Below are 19942 nucleotides of genomic sequence, written 5' to 3'. Positions count from 1 at the left end.
GGACACAGAGTCTTCACATGACACAAATCCATACAGAGTTGCATGGGACAAGAGTCTTGACATGACACAAATCCATATAGAGTTGCATGGGACACAGTCTTCACATGACACAAATCCATATAAAGTTGCATGGGACACAGAGTCTTCATATGACACAAATCCATACAGAGTTGCATGGGACAAGAGTCTTGACATGACACAAATCCATATACAGTTGCATGGGACACAGAGTCTTCACATGACACAAATCCATATACAGTTGCATAGGACACAGAGTCTTCACATGACACAAATCCATATAGAGTTGCATGGGACACAGAGTCTTCACATGACACAAATCCATATAGAGTTGCATGGGACACAGAGTCTTCACATGACACAAATCCATATAGAGTTGCATGGGACACAGAGTCTTGACATTACACAAATCCATATAGAGTTGCATGGGACACAGAGTCTTGGCATGACACAAATCCTTATAGAGTTGCATGGGACACAGAGTCTTCACATGATACAAATCCATATAGAGTTGCATGGGACACAGAGTCTTCACATGACACAAATCCTTATACAGTTGCACGGGACACAGAGTCTTCACATGACACAAATCCATATAGAGTTGTATGGGACAAGAGTCTTGACATGACACAAATCCATACAGAGTTGCATGGAACACAGAGTCTTCACATGACACAAATCCATATAGAGTTGCATGGGACAGAGTCTTCACATGACACAAATCCATATAGAGTTGTATGGGACACATAATCTTCACTTGACACAAATCCATATAGAGTTGCATGGGATACACGAGTCTTCACATGACACAAATCCATATACAGTTGCATGGGTCACAGAGTCTTGGACATGATACAAATGCATAATAGAGTTGTATGAAAATATATCAGATATGTCTGGAAATGGGAATAACTCTTACAATGTTGATAAGAAAAACTCGGTATTTAACAGAATATACTGATTAGTCAGGATACAAATGCATACCAAATTTAATGAAGATATCTCAAAGAGTTTAAGAAGAGATTAGGTTAACAAAAATGACATGGATGGACATACTGTCTTCATTATACCCTCCAGAACTTGATTTGTGGGATTGGGGGATAAATACAGCATGGGTTTATTGATAAAAACAATACAGTAGTCACATGAGCCCTGAATTTGTCAAGAGTAATATAATTTGTTGAATGTTTGTTAAATCTTGAGTAATAAATCAGGATTTGTCCACAGTCACAATCCACACATGTAATAGCAAACAATGAATTAATGAAACCTTGGTATGCTGAATTAATAATGAAATTCAGCATCCATAACTTTGATAAATGGACAAGAAACCCATTACTAGCAACAAGTAGATGAAAACATCTGGCATTAATTTGACCTTAAACTCTTAATTTTGATAATTACCTAAATATTTTAAATAAAGCTCACAAAATGGAAACATAACTTCTGCAATGCCTTTTACTGCATTTAATTCTGTACCCTCAAAAAAGCTTCTTTTCAAGATTGTTTATATCACTGAATTTGAAAGAGCTATAGGCATACCAATCAAAGAGCTATAGGCATAACAACCAATGAGCTATAGGCGTACCAATCAATGAGCTATAGGCATACCAATCAACGAGCTATAGGCGTACCAATCAAAGAGCTATAGGCATACCAATCAATAAGCTATAGGCATACCAATCAATGAGCTATAGGCATAACAACCAATGAGCTATAGGCATACCAATCAATGAGCTATAGGCATACCAATCAATGAGCTATAGGCATACCAAGCAATGAGATATAGGCGTACCAATCAATGAGCTATAGGCGTACCAATCAATGAGTTATAGGCATACCAATCAATGAGCTATAGGCGTACAAATCAATGAGCTACAGGCATAACAACCAATGAACTATAGACGTACAAATCAATGACCTATAGGCATACCAATCAAAGAGCTATAGGTATACCAATCAATGAGCTATAGGCATACCAATCAATGACATTAGGCATACCAATCAATGAGCTATAGGCATACCAATCAATGAGCTATAGGCATACCAATCAATGAGCTATAGGCATACCAATCAAACAGCTATAGGCATACCAATCAATGAGCTATAGGCATACCAATCAATGAGCTATATAGGTGTACAAATCAATGACCTATAGGCATACCAATCAAAGAGCTATAGGCATACCAATCAATGAGCTATAGGCATACCAATCAATGAGCTATAGGCGTACAAATCAAAGAGCTACAGGTATAACAACCAATGAGCTATAGGCATACAAATCAATGACCTATAGGCATACCAATCAAAAAGCTATAGGCATACCAATCAATGAGCTATAGGCATACCAATCAATGAGCTATAGGCGTACAAATCAAAGAGCTACAGGCATAACAACCAATGAGCTATAGGCGTACAAATCAATGACCTATAGGCATACCAATCAAAAAGCTATAGGCATACCAATCAATGAGCTATAGGCATACCAATCAACGAGCTATAGGCATACCAATCAAACAGCTATAGGCATACCAATCAATGAGCTATAGGCATACCAATCAATGAGCTATAGGTGTACAAATCAATGACCTATAGGCATACCAATGAAAGAGCTATAGGCATACCAATCAATGAGCTATAGGCATACCAATCAATGAGCTATAGGCATACCAATCAATGAGCTATAGGCATACCAATCAATGAGCTATAGGCATACCAATCAAACAGCTATAGGCATACCAATCAATGAGCTATAGGCATACCAATCAATGAGCTATAGGCATACCAATCAAAGAGCTATAGGCATACCAATCAATGAGCTATAGGCATACCAATCAATGAGCTATAGGTGCACAAATCAATGAGCTACAGGCATAACAACCAATGAGCTATAGGCGTACAAATCAATGACCTATAGGCATACCAATCAAAGAGCTATAGGCATACCAATCAATGAGCTATAGGCATACCAATCAATGAGCTATAGGCATACCAATCAAAGAGCTATAGGCATACCAATGAATGAGCTATAGGCATACCAATGAATGAGCTATAGGCATACCAATGAATGAGCTATAGGCATACCAATCAATGAGCTATAGGCATACCAATCAATGAGCTATAGGCGTACCAATCAATGAGCTATAGGCATACCAATCAATGAGCTATAGGCGTACCAATCAATGAGCTATAGGCGTACCAATCAATGAGCTATAGGCATAACAACCAATGAGCTATAGGCATACCAATCAAAGAGCTATAGGCATACCAATCAATGAGCTATAGGCGTACCAATAAATGAGCTATAGGCGTACCAATCAAAGAGCTATAGTCATACCAATCAATGAGCTATAGGCATACCAATCAATGAGCTATAGGCATACCAATCAATGAGCTATAGGCGTACCAATCAATGAGCTATAAGCATACCAATCAATGAGCTATAGGCATACCAATCAATGAGCTATAGGCGTACCAATCAATGAGCTATAGGCATACCAATCAATGAGCTATAGGCATACCAATCAATGTGCTATAGGCATACCAATCAATGAGCTATAGGCATACCAATCAAAGATCTATAGGCATACCAATCAATGAGCTATAGGCATACCAATCAATGAGCTATAGGCGTACCAATCAAAGAGCTATAGGCATACCAATCAATGAGCTATAAGCATACCAATCAATGAGCTATAGGCGTACCAATCAATGAGCTATAGGCATACCAATCAATGAGCTATAGGCGTACCAATCAATGAGCTATAGGCATACCAATCAATGAGCTATAGGCATACCAATCAATGAGCTATAGGCGTACCAATCAATGAGCTATAGACATAACAACCAATGAGCTGCAGGCATAACAACCAATGTGCTGTAGGCATGACAACATATGAGCTGTAGGCATACCAATCAATGAGCTACAGACATAACAATCAATGAGCTATAGGCATACCAATCAATGAGCTATAGGCGTACCAATCAAAAAGCTATAGGCATACCAATCAATGAGCTATAGGCATACCAATCAATGAGCTACAGACATAACAATCAATGAGCTATAGGCATACCAATCAATGAGCTATAGGTGTACCAATCAATGAGGTATAGGCATACCAATCAATGAGCTGTAGGTATACCAATCAATGAGCTATAGGCGTACCAATCAATGAGCTATTGGCATAACGACCAATGAGCTATAGGCGTACCAATCAATGAGCTATAGGCATAACAACCAATGAGCTATAGGCATAACAACCAATGAGCTGTAGGCATGACAACATATGAGCTATAGGCATACCAATCAATGAGCTATAGGCATACCAATCAATGAGCTATAGGCATACCAATCAATGAGCTATAGGCATAACAACCAATGAGCTATAGGCATAACAACCAATGAGCTGTGGGCATGACAACATATGAGTTGTAGGCATACCAATCAATGAGCTACAGACATAACAACCAATGAGCTATAGGCAAAAAACCAATGAGCTGTAGGCATGACCACATATGAGCTGTAGGCATAACAACCAATGAGCTATAGGCATAACAACCAATGACCTATAGGCATAACATCCAACAAGCTATAGGCATGCATAACAACCAATGAGCTATAGGCATAACAACCAATGAGCTATAGGCATAACAACCAATGAGCTACAGACATAACAACGAATGAGCTATAGGCATAACAACCAATGAGCTATAGGCATTTTAACCAATGAGCTAGGGTTCCGGGGTGGCCAAGTCGTCTATGATCACTGACATCTCACCTCTGTCCATGTGGGATAAAGTCTTGGGATCAGCCAATGTATGTGAGAAAACTTGCCAGTAGTTTTGCATGGGTCAGTGGTTCTTAATGAGCTTTTCCCAGGTTCTTCCACCACCAAATATACTGGCTGCCAATTATAGCCTATCATGTGCTGAAAAATGGCATTAAACAACAACAACAACCAATGAACTGTAGACCTAACTATAACTTAAATAACCTCTTCAAAAAACCAAATATTGAATTCTGACCACTGAAATGGAGGAATATTAAAAATATGACTTCTTACCATTTAAATTTGTAAACATACTGTGGACAAAGTGTAGGGCATGGAAATCAATACCTACTGTGCAAATACAAATGGTACAGACATCTTTGCTCCATGTTTCTCCCTTGTCAAAAATCCGTCCCTGGTGAACACACTCAGTTTGACATGCACAGGTCTCTAAATATGACACCCTCTGTGTCAAGTTTGTTGTCTGTGGAAATAAAGGGTTTACTTTAGTATTTTATACCACAACAAAATATGATGGTTATACAGTGCCAAGGGCACAATGGTGGCAAACTTGAGCTGATCCAATGATAGGATTCAAACCCATACCATTAAGGTCACTAGTTCTGCAATCACTGGCTAATCGCTGAGCTCTATCTGCTCTTGGAATAAAGGGTAATTAAGGTGTTCCCAATAGACTGTATGCAGAAATATATTGTACATTTACATGTTGTGGACTGAAAGTTTTGCATCCACTTTCAGTGGAAACTCTGTCATACAAACCTTGAATATCCAAATGCAGTTAGGCTACCCTAAGCCAGCCCCTTTTGTATTCCAGTTAAGCCTGCCCCTTTTGTGTTCCAGTTAAGTCTGCCCCTTTGTATTCCAGCTATGCCTGCCCCTTTTGTATTCCAGTTGTCTGCCCCTTTGTATTCCAGTTGTCTGCCCTTTGTATTCCAGTTAAGCCTGCCCCTTTGTATTCCAGTTAAGCCTGTCCCTTTTGTATTCCAGTTAAGCCTGCCCATTTGTATTCCAGTTAAGCCTGCCCTTTTGTATTAGGGCAGCCTCCCTATGGTTGCATATAAAGGCATTCTGACACTGTACTAACCCTCAGGCAAACTACAGCAGCAATATTCCCTACTGCAGTGATGCATCCTTGCTAAATGGTACTATGACCCTGTAAAGGTAAATACTCACTTTTAAGTCCAGACCAACAACACACAACATAGTCCCTGATATGACAGTGTCTACATTGCTTGTTCTACTGATTACTCCTAAACAACTGCACTGATGCAGATCTGTCAGCACATTATATCACAGCAGTTCAGGGTCTTTGAAGTTTGCAGTTAGACTGGACTTACACATGAGTACATCTGGTATGTTACAAGAGAGTAGCTGTGTCCTGCAAATAATATGCAAAATGCCTACTATAAACATATAAGAATATTAAAAACTGCTAGATGTTCTTACTAAGAAGCAATGGAATGCTAAATCCTGCTATTGAAACTTGGTTTTCTTTGCATTTTCTTATTCTTCTGCTGTAACCCTGCTAAAATGTTACTGAATAGCTGCAAAAATCAATACAATACTGAATGGAACACCATACATGTATTCTACTACTAAATACTGTACCTGACTAAAACATCTTAATATAAATGCATGATATACCAAATCCTTCTTAAAACATGTAAAAGACTATGCATTCTGAAAACATGGCAAAATATACCATCTGAAAGCATGGTAAAATACCATACCTTCTGAAAGCTGGGTAAAATATACTGTCTAAAAGCATGGTAAAATATATCATCCGAAAGCATGGTATCATAAGTTGTTGGAAAACATGAAAAAATTACATAACAACTAGATGTGTGATTGTAAAACACATGCTTCTACTGCAGAAAAAAGTCTAAACTGTCTGAAAATCTGAAAAAGCAAGATGTAGAAAGAACATATAATCCAATCAGCCCAATATGGACATTTTAAACCTAATTTTGCCTGGGCTTTGTGCACAGTACTTGCAACCTAATTTTGACTGGACTTTGTGCATAGAGATTGCAACCTAATTTGCTTGGGATTTGTTCATAGTAACTGCAGCCTAATTCTGACTGGGCTTTGTGCATAGTAACTGCAGTCTAATTCTGACTGGGCTTTGTGCATTGTATTTTAGGGGCCCTGAGTGGCTGAGTGGTCTAAAGCGCTCTCTGTTACGGATCACTGCCATCTCACCTTTGTCTGCGCCAGTTCGAGTCTCGAATTCAGCCAATGTGGGTATGTGAGAAAGCTTGCCAGTAGCTTCTTGTGGGTCGGTGGTTCTTTCCAGGGTTTTTCCGGGTTCTTCCTCCACCATTAATACTGGCCGCCATGTATAGCCTATCATGTGCTGAAAAATGGCATTAAACCCCGCAACAACAACAACAACAACAGCATTGTATTTGCAATCTAATTTTGACTGGACTTTCTGTTAAGCAACTGTAACCTAATTTTGACTGGACTTTGTAGCTTGTGTGTATCTGCCTGGACTTTTGGTTTGCGTGTGTTCCTGCTTCAAAAAAGCACATTACGTCTAAACTTCAGAAAATTTTGTATGAAATAAATTCTGTTTTTCAAAGGATGTTAAAATCTGTATCCCCTATGGGTGTATTAATGAGGGTAAATAAACAACTGGGGAATACTGAAAAATATGAGGGCTAAGAATATATTCAGCCATTTTCATTGCCCCCCATCCCATGTTTTCAGCTGAACACAGGAAATTACAACTTGCATTAAATCCTCCCACTCTCTGTCTGAAAATTACAAATCATCAAAGATGCACAATAATGAAACAAATCCATTTCCCAGTCATTGAATTAATAGTTCATTTTCTTTTTAGTTTATAGTTGCACTTTTAGGTCTCTTTCATCCTTTTTAACACAAGTATAAACCAACACAATATATAGCATATATAAGTCAATATAAAAATGCACATAAACCAGCCTTTTAACCAAATGACAGCTAATTTACTGCCTATGTCATGAAGTCTGTACTTTCATCACTTTTATTTTACTTCTTCCTCAGTCACAGAGTTTAATGGCACATTTTCCTTTTAATAAGTTGCTCTTAAACTTTTAAGTCTTTCTCTTATTGCAGCAAAGTTAAAAACCAACAAATCTTAATCATTACAAAAACTACAATGACCCTGGGGGGTTGGGTTGGGGAGAGAGAGAGAAGGATGCATATATATTCCATCACATTTAACTTCTTGCAACTTATGATCAAAATAAAATATGGTCCGATATATGAGAGAGAGAGAGAGAGAGAGAGAGAGAGAGAGAGAATACGTACCATATTCCTTCAGGGTTTAAATACTGATAATAGTTATATCCATATAGTCTCCATTAGGTTAAATCATACGAATGACCATTTTTGCATGCTGTCTAATTTCCTTTGCAAGTATAACAAACTCTCCATCATCAACAAATAAGATTCTGTTTAAAGTACATGTACTCTTCCTGTACTTAGGTGGCAATTATATTTTATCTTTGCTCACGCTAGTTGTACTTTAAATTGCTGTCAGTTTATGTCACTGTCTGAGAAATGTACACTAGTAACCACCTGGCATTTCCTTTCATTATATGGTACAGTACTACCCATGGGTAGCCTCATTTCATATTGGTATCCTCACTAATCTGATCTGGTCTGCTGAATCTTGACCTCAAACAGGTGTTAGCTTGGAATGAATGAATACAGCAGTAGCATATTTACTTATATGTAAAAACCAGAACAAAGCCATGTAATTCTTTTAATAATGAAGTGGCAACATAAACTAGAAGGAACTGCTTACCTAGTGGTATTAATCGATAAAGGAATATGGTACTGCACTCATACACAAGTAAGATCAGTCATCAGGTCAGTGAAAAGTACAGATTTACAATCATAAAGACATCTCTCTCTCTCTCTCTCTCTCAATGGGGCATACATTTTATTTGATTATTAGGTGCAAGAATAAAATTGTGATGGAACATGTCTTTGTCATGTATCTTCTAACTTGTAATTTCTAATGCACATATATGTAATTAAATTTAAATAATGTATATTACAAACAACATACATTACTGGTGCATGCTGCTTTAGTGCAATTACATCTTGTGTATGTTAATTTTTAACACTGATGATCATGTAATTGTTCATAATACTCAATGTGGGATCCTCTATTTTTTCACATACGATCTCTACCCCCAAAATTAAATATTTTTTGCACTTTATTTTTTGTACTCTTGGAGAATTATTTTCCATACAAAAATTTCAGATGATATAATCCATATAAGTCTATTCAGAGTATAAGACAAAGCTAAGATTTTCTGGCCAAAAAGTATTGTGTTATAGGCTGGCAAATACAGTAGATCATCCTCTGTGTTATTTTTCAAAACAATTAAATAAGCACCAGAGAAATTATTCCACAATCAAGATTGAATGTTTGGCTTTGATAATGGCTTTGCAACACTTTGAAGTGTACATTAGTTCAACTCCCTCTCCAATAATTGTATTCAGTGATCACAACACCAATACATTCAAGGCAAGATGAAAAACAAAAATCATAACAAGGTGGAGTTTGATGTTGCAGGAATACAATATTGACATCAGGCAAATTAAGGGAAAGATAATCTAATTGCTGATGCAGTTTCATGAGTATAGAAGTATTATCTTGCTTTATATATATTTTGTTTCATTCATAAGATTTCATTTTATGTAATATTTAATCATGTGTATACTTTACTAATAGTTAAAAGAAAACTTTAATGCATAAATCTTTGCTTTCTTTATAAGGGGAGGTGTTATGTATATGTAATTCACATTGTTTGTTAGGTTTTGCTTTCTTTCCCAATACTGTGTGTCATGTTTAATAGTATTTGGACTTAAATTTGTCCAAAACCAAGTTCACTGTGTTCCTGACTAGAGATACTGATGATGATTTTATTCTGTAAACAAATAATACATACTTAACATTTCCTTATGAGTGTGGGTTAAATATTCTGATCATTATCAATAGAAGTAAACATATTTATTTGGGTCTGGGTCATGGTTATTCGAAATCTCCCATAAAATTACCTAGCCTGCCTGATGTTTACCACATTCTATATTATACTTTTAGTTATAGTATGTTCTAGAAATGAACTTTTGTCCTACATCCAGGTTCTTCTTTTGTGCCTTAGCTTGTATATAATCTAGTTTCTCTAGAATTGAATGCTATAAGATCTAGAAGCAGAATCATTTGTATTGTGTATTGAGTATTTGATTTGGGCAATATTATATCAATTATTTATTCCATATAAATACAAAGTGCTCATACATAATATTCTTTGACAGAGATATTAACTGGGAACTAAAGTAAATTCAGAGAAGGATATCCTGTAATATAAAAGGGATCATATTATTGTGATTCAACAAAGATTGCTGACACATCACAACACCACAGGCCACTACAGGCATATCAACACCTTCAGAACTGGATTTTATTTTGAACACCACTGGAATTTAATTAGAACATTATTCATTGGGAGTGGTGATATAACTTTTTGGACTATTCTGTGATTTAATTCCCACTATTGTAAGTTCTATTTAAAGTTTCACTTTGTATTCTAGGGAAAACAATTATTTGTTAAATTTTACAAAACTTGCTGGTTTTTGGTCTTGTCGATTACTTATATTAAGACCATAGAGTCATAATAACATCCATTTTGTTATGCTAACATAATAGCATAGCACACAACCATGATGCTGCACTACTATGTCACACAGTGTATTAATGGTAGTTTGATTTTACAAGAGCAGAGTTCCTTATAATAGTTTTGCTGAGACAGTGTGAATCCTGTGTTTAAAAAAATCTACCTGTAGTAGGGGTGGTTGTTTTCTGGAGGTTTATTTTATATGGATTCTGTTATGTTGGGTCTTGACAAATATGGCTGTCTTATAAAGATAAATTCCACACAGACAAATCACTCTTTACTTTGACTCATTTGCAGACAGGTACAGTGTTATCTGGATAAATAATATGAAGAAAAACATTTAAAAAAAGCCTTGTTGATGGAGATCATTGAGAATTTTGTATAACTATCATGAGATAGCTGACAATACCTGGTCTTTTAGCATCATGACCATTCTGTTAAGTTGAAGGATCTCTTGTTCTAATACATGCAGTCTGTCACTGCTCCCTGCATCTTTGAGAAAACCCTCATCTCTCTGAGGAATATCTTAAAAAAAGAAGGGAAAATGAACCATTAATGAGGTTGAAGGTTTTAAACTTTTATCCCTGCACTATTCCAGTGGTGGATGTACTAAAAAAGTTGTCAAAAAGTACACTTAAAAACACAAGCAAATGGAAGGTTCCATGTGATAACAAACAAAAAGAACTTGAATGCAACAATAAAAAATCACTACAGCATGAAAATGTGCCCACAGTGACTTGCTTCAATGCAATGGGAAGTACTTTTCAGGATCCATGCTCCTAAATGATTGAGGTTTCAATGCCACAACAAACATTCTCCTGAATGAAATATCTCACCTGCTCTGCTAGTGGACATCCAAAAAACTAAAATAGATACTGAAGAGCCAAGAAGCAAGTCACCGCAACCTGCTTTTCACAGGTTTAAAAACTATTCCTAAAAAAAATTCACTTAATTAAGTTTCTTGACAGTCTAAACTGCATTGAAACTGCTGACATCAAAGCATCAGGAGAATCTGCATTGACATTGCCGACACTCAGGGCATGAGAATCTGCATTGAAATTGCTGACACTCAGGGTATGGGAATCTGCATTGACAGTGCTGACACTCAGGGCATGGGAATCTGCATTGACATTGCTGACACTCAGGGTATGGGAATCTGCACTGACATTGCCAACACTCAGGACATGAGAATCTGCATTGAAATTGCTGACACTCAGTGTATTGGAATCTGCATTGACAATGCCGACACTCAGGGCATGGGAATCTGCACTGACATTGCCAACACTTAGGGCATGGGAATCTGCATTGACATTGCTGATATTCAGGGCATGGGAATCTGCACTGACATTGCTGACACTCAGGGCATGGGAATCTGCACTGACATTGCCAACACTTAGGGCATGGGAATCTGCATTGACATTGCCAACACTCAGGGCATGAGAATCTGCATTGAAATTGCTGACACTCAGGGTATGGGAATCTGCATTGACATTGCTGACACTCAGGGCATGGGAATCTGCACTGACATTGCCGACACTTAGGACAGGGGAATCTGCATTGACATTGCTGACACTCAGGGCATGGGAATCTGCACTGACATTGCCAACACTTAGGACAGGGGAATCTGCATTGACATTGCCGACACTTAGGGCAGGGGAATCTGCATTGACATTGCTGACACTCAGGGCATGGGAATCTGCACTGACATTGCCAACACTTAGGACAGGGGAATCTGCATTGACATTGCCGACACTTAGGACAGGGGAATCTGCATTGACATTGCTGACACTCAGGGCATGGGAATCTGCACTGACATTGCCGACACTTAGGGCAAGGGAATCTGTATTGACATTGCTGATAATTAAATTGCAGATGAAACACTATTAGAAGTTTCTAAAAATAGCAATACTTTTCTAATACTGCTTTAATACAGTTATTTTGAAGAGCTTAAATTAGCAACTGCCAAAATACAGGTCAGTCAAATTACAACTGTTTCCCTACCTGATGGTCTTTTTCAATATATCTGTATGATGAAATATTGGACCCAATAATTATTTTAGTAGTAATGGACCTGGATACATCCACTGGGTCACATTTTCAATTTAAATTCAACAACACAATTGAATTTTTCATGTTTTTCATGAATCATGTGTGAATTTTTGACTGGAATTCTGTAGAAAGCAATCTAATTTCTGGTATTTATGATAGTCAGCACCAAAACTGACTACAGAATGAACAACTTTTTTTCTACATTTCCACCTTCCATTTTGAAAAGTTAATGTTTGTAGTTTGATTATTAATGCATTGTACTGAAATACAATGGGGCAGGGGAATGTTGTGAAATCAACTTATGCGGAAGTGGACATCTTTTCTGGAGCCTATTCAGGTGAAATGATAGACTCTATTTTGCCTGAATCATCCCCTAGCATGAAAACCTCTAAGTACTTGAATTCTCCAACACAGACAAATTTTCCACTCTCACAGAGACAGATACATGCATTGACAAAAAGCTGACAAGCAGGCAAACAAATTGTCCATTCTCACAGAGACAGATACATGCATTGACAAAAAGCTGACAAGCAGGCAAACAAATTGTCCATTCTCACTGAGACAGATACATGCATTGACAAAAAAGTGACAAGCAAACAAATTGTCCATTCTCACAGAGACAGATACATGCACTGACAAAAAAGTGACAAGCAAACAAACTGTCCATTCTTTTTTTTTTTGGGGGGGGGGTCAATACAAAGGGAATGTAGCTTCTAATTAGTTTTCAGTATTCTAGTTTGTTGACTTGCATGACTTGATATATCTGCTGCAAAGATTCCTTTCCTTTAAAACAGAACTGAACTTTAATTTGATATAAAGCTAACAGTGATCATAGAACACCTTTATTCAAGTAACAAATAAAATTATTCTATGCTGCCTAAATTCATGTTATGTTAGATGAATGAAAAAGATAAATTTGTTTCATATTAAGAACTTATTAAAAAAGCTGTTTTATGCCAAAGAAAGCAACAACAACAGCAACCTCTATTACTGCTACTATTCATGAAGGAAACTTTGCTACAAAATGAAAACAAAATTACATAAAAATTCTGCTTCAGAAACACAAACCCCAACCATATTAACTTGTTAATAAGTCATAAATAACATATGAAAACAAAAATTACCAAAGATGATGGATAGGATGTTCCTAACTGTGATCAATATTTGCAAAATGTATGGGCTTTCCTAAACAGGAACATAGCTATTCTTTCTCTGTAAGTTTTTCCAATTTCCAGGTAGCACGGAAAAGATGAACAGGTCAAAATGACCTTGACTTAGGTAAACTTACAGTCCAGAAACCATTATTTAATTATTATCTTTTTCTAAATTCAACTACAAAGTTAACCATCCAAAGCTTGAGTCTCAATAAACTTGTCTTTGATCTTTTCACTCCAAAAAAAATGCTAATTCCTCACCATAAGTGCAAGCCCTTCACAAACTTTGGTCAAGTTACATTGTTTAACTAAATTCATTATGCAAAAACCATTTGCTTCTATGTGGCTTTGATCTTTGACCTATTCAGCCCCAAAAGTAATGGGGGTTTTCTTACCCAATTTGCAAGCCATCCACAAACTTTGGTACAAACTGAAATTTTGGTGCAAATATAATTTATTATTAAACATTTTCATGTTTCGACCACAATGACCTTGAACTTATGAACCCAAATCTAAAGGCTTGTATCTTCCTCCATTTTCAATCATCCACAAATTTTTGTCAGGTCCCTGACATACTAATTAAGCTATCATGCTGAAAGAATTTTTATTCAGTCATAGTAACCATGACCTCCAACCCTTAAATCAACAGGCTTCTTCCTTCCTCTATGTCCAAGCCTTTCACAAAGCCAGGTCCTGGTATGGCATGTAGAACTAATGTTGGTGTGCAAAAAGCACTTTTTTCTTTCAGTAACAGAGACCTTGACAAGTAATCTTTTGACACACAGAATAAATCAGCTTCTTACCCTATGTGCTAGCCATCCACATTTTAGAACAGGTCTGTGCTGTGAAGCAAATATTATGTGGACATCATTTGCATTTCAGTGACCTTGAACTCTGACCCCAAATCTGATAGGCTTCTTTCATACCTTAAATGTAAGTTATTTCCAAAGTCTGGTATAAGTCTGTTGAAGAACTCAGGTTAAAGGACAGAAATAAAATTGGAAGCAATGACAGATGACTGATGTCTTGACACTGTATATTATGATTTAGGGCAGCCACATAAAAAATGAGACCTTACCAGTGTCAGCATAACCAGTGCAAAGATGGGAAGACTCAGCTGAAGGGTAGTATCTAACCTCGAACAGTAACCCCTGAAAGAGAGAGTGATAGAACAAATTCAAAATTATTCTGAAAAGTCTTGTCATAGTTTTGAAGTAAAGTGTACCAAAACAAACTCCATGTTAACAAATTTCTGAATTATCGTATTGTATTTCATTTTTCATTCCCTCCAACTTTCGATACACTAGCAATCTATTTAAATCATATTTAGCCTTTGTCCTCTCTATTTTTATAAACATTTATTAAAACTGTGGATACATATGAAATCATATATAATAATTTTACCAATAACTGCCTGTACACCCAAAATATAATTAACAATAGCCTAAAGTGGGCCTGGAATTGCTCACCTGGCTGCTCTTTGCACAACACCTAGGTCAGAGAAACTTTCATTTGAAACCTAATGAAAACTAGGTCAGAGAAACTTTCATCTGAAATCTAATGAAAACTCAGGTCAGAGAAACTTTCATTTGAAATCTAATGAAAACTAGGTTAGAGAAACTTTCATTTGAAATCTAATGAAAACTAGGTCAGAGAAATTTTCATTTGAAATCTAATGAAAACAAGGTCAGAGAAACTTTCATTTGAAATCTAACGAAAACAAGGTCAGAGAAACTTTATTTAAAATCTAATGAAAACAAGGTTTCAAAGTTTCCCTATTTCTGTATCTTCTTCAATAACTGATGGCACATCAACAATTATATGTCCAGTACTGAACAGACTTAATGACAGGATGCAGTTTAAAATGCTCAGATTCTTTAGGTGTTTTTTGTAAAATAAAGCTGTTTAACTCATTTGGCCCCAATCCCACCTGTACCCTATTTCTGAGCTCTGCGGCATCAAGGTCACTTAAGATAAAACAAAAGTGGGTGGTATTACAAAAAAGCAGACACATATCGCTCTACAATGATACCAAATAATCTGGAAGTTCTAGCTGCACTACAAAATACAGAGGGAAAAGCCTCATTTTTTGGACCCGTTTATTTTCCACCCAAAATTCACTCATGGCCGGAATCCGATTTTGTGTCTGGATTTTAGACCTTTTGGCCTCAGATCTCAGGCAGACTGGTCTGAACTGCACACAGTCAGGTGAACCTTTGCAAAAACTAGGATAAGGTGGGCATCTGGAGTAAAAAGAGTGGTCTCCATTCGAAAATGATGGATCCATTAAGCAAAAAAAAAAAAATTGAAAAAAAAGAACTCCAACTTTTACCCTTCTGCTCAAGCACAAGCAAAATAACCAATAGAAAACGATGTTTCTAATACAACTAGGCATTAGTCTCATTAAAAATCTGTTGAAAGCCGATGTATTACGATGTATTCAGAAATAGCCCCCCAAAATGTCTTTCCTGGCAAAAACGACAAAAACCATCAGGGCTGAATGAGTTAAATGCCTGTTGTTTATTGGTAGCCATATCTTATGGCACATCTACATAATGTGCACAATTCTGAAAGGTTTTAAGCAAGGATGCTTTATCTGTCAAAGTTAGTCAAAATATTTTGAGCAATTGGGTTAAAATGTAAAAATATTAGTAACTATACTGATAAATAATAATCTGTTGACATTTAGGTACAGTTTATAGTATATGTCATGTGGATTGAAAGAATGTACTACACCAAATAAATTGCATCTTCATTAAGACAATATATTATATACAAGGTTACCTACTACTGAAAACTTACATGATTACACTTTTCATTATGTTCACCTATCCATTTTGTAACTTGTAAACATGTCAGATGACCAAAACCAGCAATTGTAAGTAAATTTGTACACTGTTGGTTATCGAATACAGCATCACATGCTTCATAAAATCTGCTGGCCTACAGTAAAAGTAAACACGTGTCTAGTTCCTAAGAAAATGTGACACAAGGACTTGAATATCTGGATAGCATAGTTACTACTAAACAGACTGGACTAACAGAGGTTGTATTTTGGAGTGTGCTGTATTTCTTTGTGTGGGAATATGTTATATAACACAGCATTTCTTGCACTGAATAACAGTGGAATGAAATCCAATTATACCTAAATGTGATTTTTTTTTCCTTTTAGTCATTTAAAAGCATACCACCCTCTCCCTCTCTCTCTCTCTCTCACACACTCTGTCTGTGTCTCTCTCTCATGAAAATTACTATAATGAAACTTTATGTATTTTGTGATACGCCTAAACACTCTCAACATTCTTTGCTCAGAAATTTATTGTTCATCTCTCACAACACGTGTACATGAATGCATTATAGTTACAGGTATTTGTATATTAAATGGCATTGTTTACTGAGCCAATAGGTAAGTTTGATGTGATGTTGAGGACATACACAATTACATAATTATACTGGTGTGACTTTCTAATTGGGGCAATAAATTTTAATATGTCCAATATAAGCCATTAAGTGGACAATCCATAATGACCACTACATCCAGTCCATGATGGAAAAAGTATTAAAGGATTAAGGTGCACCTCAGGAACATGGATTTTTCATAAAACTTGATGCATGTACTTTTAAATTCAACTGAAACTGCATGTATGATAAGACATTCGGATAAATGTCAAATTGTTTACATTTCCAAAATTTATTAAAATGTATGGCAGTGAATTGGGCAGCATACTTACAATAAATCTGTTTTCCCCATTCCTGTCGCTAGCTACAGTCACTCGAGATTTCCGAGGGATATCAAGTTCTTGTTGCAATGGGACAGACTTCTGTTCCTGACAACCCACTAAAACCGTAAAATGTGTATTGTTTATCTGTGCTGTTAATATCTTCCATCTTTCTAGCACATCACTGAATACTAATGTTACTCTCTGATAAGATTTTTCACCCTGATATCGTAAAATTACTTTTCTTCTATTTACATCTAAATTTATCTGTAAAATTGGCAATATTTTGTCATGTAAATATATTTCAAATAATGTAGATAAATTTTTATACTCCGAATGTCCAACAAATTCTAATGTTAACCCTGACATGCTTTTGTAGTCAAAGTTTTTAAATGGAATATCAGATGGTTTTAATGATTGTGGGTCCTGTACGAATCTCCATCCCCGGGGATACAGCTTTTCAATGCCATTTTGTCCTGACCGGTAGGAGAGGAAGTCCAGTACATTAACTCCTGAAAAATAAATTAAACAGACAAGAAAACAGTTATCTAAATCTTGTGCCCTGACAAAATATCTACTATGAAAGAGAAAATAATGTGTATATATTATGTTCACATTTACAAAGGGAAGGGGGGCCCCGAGTGACCGAGTGGTCTAAAGCGCTCTTCGTTACGGATCACTGCCATCTCACCTCTGTCTGCGGCGGTTCGAGTCTAAGATTCAGCCAATGTGGGCATGTGAGAAAGCTTGTCAGTAGCTTCTCGTGGGTCGGTGGTTCTTTCCGGGGTTTTCCGGGTTCTTCCTCCACCATTAATACTGGCCGCCATGTATAACCTATCGTGCTGAAAAATGGCATTAAACCCCACAACAACAACAACAAAGGGAAGGCCCAATGGCTGCCATTAAGTGTGTACTTGTTTTTCCTCTTCTTCAGCTCAATGACTTAATGGTATAATAGCTTTCTCATTAAAAGGAAGTAGACTTCTATAAGTAACTGTAAAAACTGACATTTCTTCAAAAGAATCAACTTCCTCAAAAATATCCCCTTTCTTCAAAAAAGAGATTTTTTCATTTCAACATTTTAAAAAGTTTTATCAATTTGTTTACCAACTGATCCATTTTCTAAGTATACAGAAAATAATGTATTTCAAAACATAACGGTGTCAGGGGTTTTGGGAGTAAAAAGACATGTTATGGCAATCAAAAGCTGTGTTATTAGTATGACATGTCATGCTATGTCAGAACTTTAATCATTAGGACTTGTGTCTCTAATTCTAGGATTATTTGGGATTTAATTCACAATACCGTAAATTCTTTTATTTATTACATTTTCACTTTGTATTCTAGGGAAATATATTATTTATTGAATTTTACAAAGCCTGTTGCTTCTCACTCCTTTCTATTACTTGTTTTAAGACCACAGTGTTGCAATAAAATATTATATCCTGATGTAAATGAACTTCAGCTCATATTGGAACATCCCAGTCTAACAAAGGGAAGTAATCCAGGATTCTTATTTATATTCCAATTCAATATATATAAAATAGAGTGGTTCCTTGACTTACGAGTGTCCCAACTAACGAGTTTTTCGATATATGAACCGTCTCTTGGCCGATTTTTTGCTTCGAGTTGAGAGCTAAAATTCGGGTTACGAGCCAGCTTCAGATACCCCACTGCTAGTTGGCGAAGCGAACGCCACAGTGAACGTCACAACATCCACCCAGCATCCCGTGTCTCACTCGTTCACTTTAAGCGGTTAGCTCACAGTGGAAGCATCAGTGTTGTGCTTGCATTTGTGCTTGCAGTTATTTTGCAAAACTTCGTTTTTGCAACCATGGATCCAAATAAAGTGAGTGCGAAGGACAGTGCTGAGAAGAAGAAGCAGATGATGTGCATTGAATTAAAGAAAGAAATTATTGAAAAACATGACCAAGGTGTGCATGTAGTCGACTTGGAGAAGCAGTATGAGCGTAGCACTTCTATGATCTGCACCATACTGAAGCAAAGGGAGTCGATAAAGGCTATAACGCCAGCCAAGAGCGTTAAAATAATTTCTAAACAGCGGACATCTATCCAGGAAAATATGGACAAGCTGTTGATGGTGTGGTTGACGGAGAATCAGCTCACAGGAGATACCGTGACGGAGGCTATAATCTGCAAGAAGGCACGAGCTATTTACGCTGATCTGCTGCAGCAGACCCCAGGCACTTTGACGGACGAGGCATCGGGCAAACAGTTTAAAGCAGTCGGGGCTGGTTCGAGAATTTTAAAAAGAGGACCGGCATTCACTCCGTTGTCAGGCATGGTGAGGCAGCAAGCACGGATATGAAGGCAGCTGAGGATTACCTCAAAACTTTTGCTGAAATTATAGCAGTAGAAGGATACACCCCCCAGCAAGTCTTCAAATGTGACAAGACAGGACTCTTCTGGAAGAAGATGCCAAGGAGGACTTATATAACGGCAGAGGAGAAGAGGATGCCAGGCCACAAACCCATGAAGGAGAGGCTAACCCTTGCACTGTGCGCCAATGCGAG

At 36.9% G+C, this 19942-nt stretch overlaps 1 protein-coding gene across 1 annotated transcript in view; it reads right to left on the bottom strand.

The window, feature by feature from the left end:
* The window catches only part of LOC149773656 (uncharacterized), a 208564-nt gene extending 189429 nt beyond the window's left edge, over positions 1-19135 (bottom strand). The window contains exons 1-6 of the mRNA XM_089946245.1: positions 19129-19135; positions 17370-17920; positions 14768-14840; positions 11514-12326; positions 10896-11011; positions 5140-5271 (exon numbers count right to left, since the gene is read on the bottom strand). Of these exons, the coding sequence (XP_089802371.1) occupies positions 5140-5271; positions 10896-11011; positions 11514-12326; positions 14768-14840; positions 17370-17920; positions 19129-19135 (1692 nt within the window). The remainder of the gene's footprint in view (positions 1-5139; positions 5272-10895; positions 11012-11513; positions 12327-14767; positions 14841-17369; positions 17921-19128) is intronic.
* Between the last annotated feature and the right edge of the window lie 807 nt (positions 19136-19942).

This window comes from Sinohyriopsis cumingii, unplaced genomic scaffold (assembly GCF_028554795.1).
Source record: "Sinohyriopsis cumingii isolate HCF-2022 unplaced genomic scaffold, ASM2855479v2 utg000622l, whole genome shotgun sequence".
Taxonomy (NCBI): Eukaryota; Metazoa; Mollusca; class Bivalvia; order Unionida; family Unionidae; genus Sinohyriopsis; species Sinohyriopsis cumingii.
This window is presented reverse-complemented; position numbering and strand designations above follow the sequence as displayed.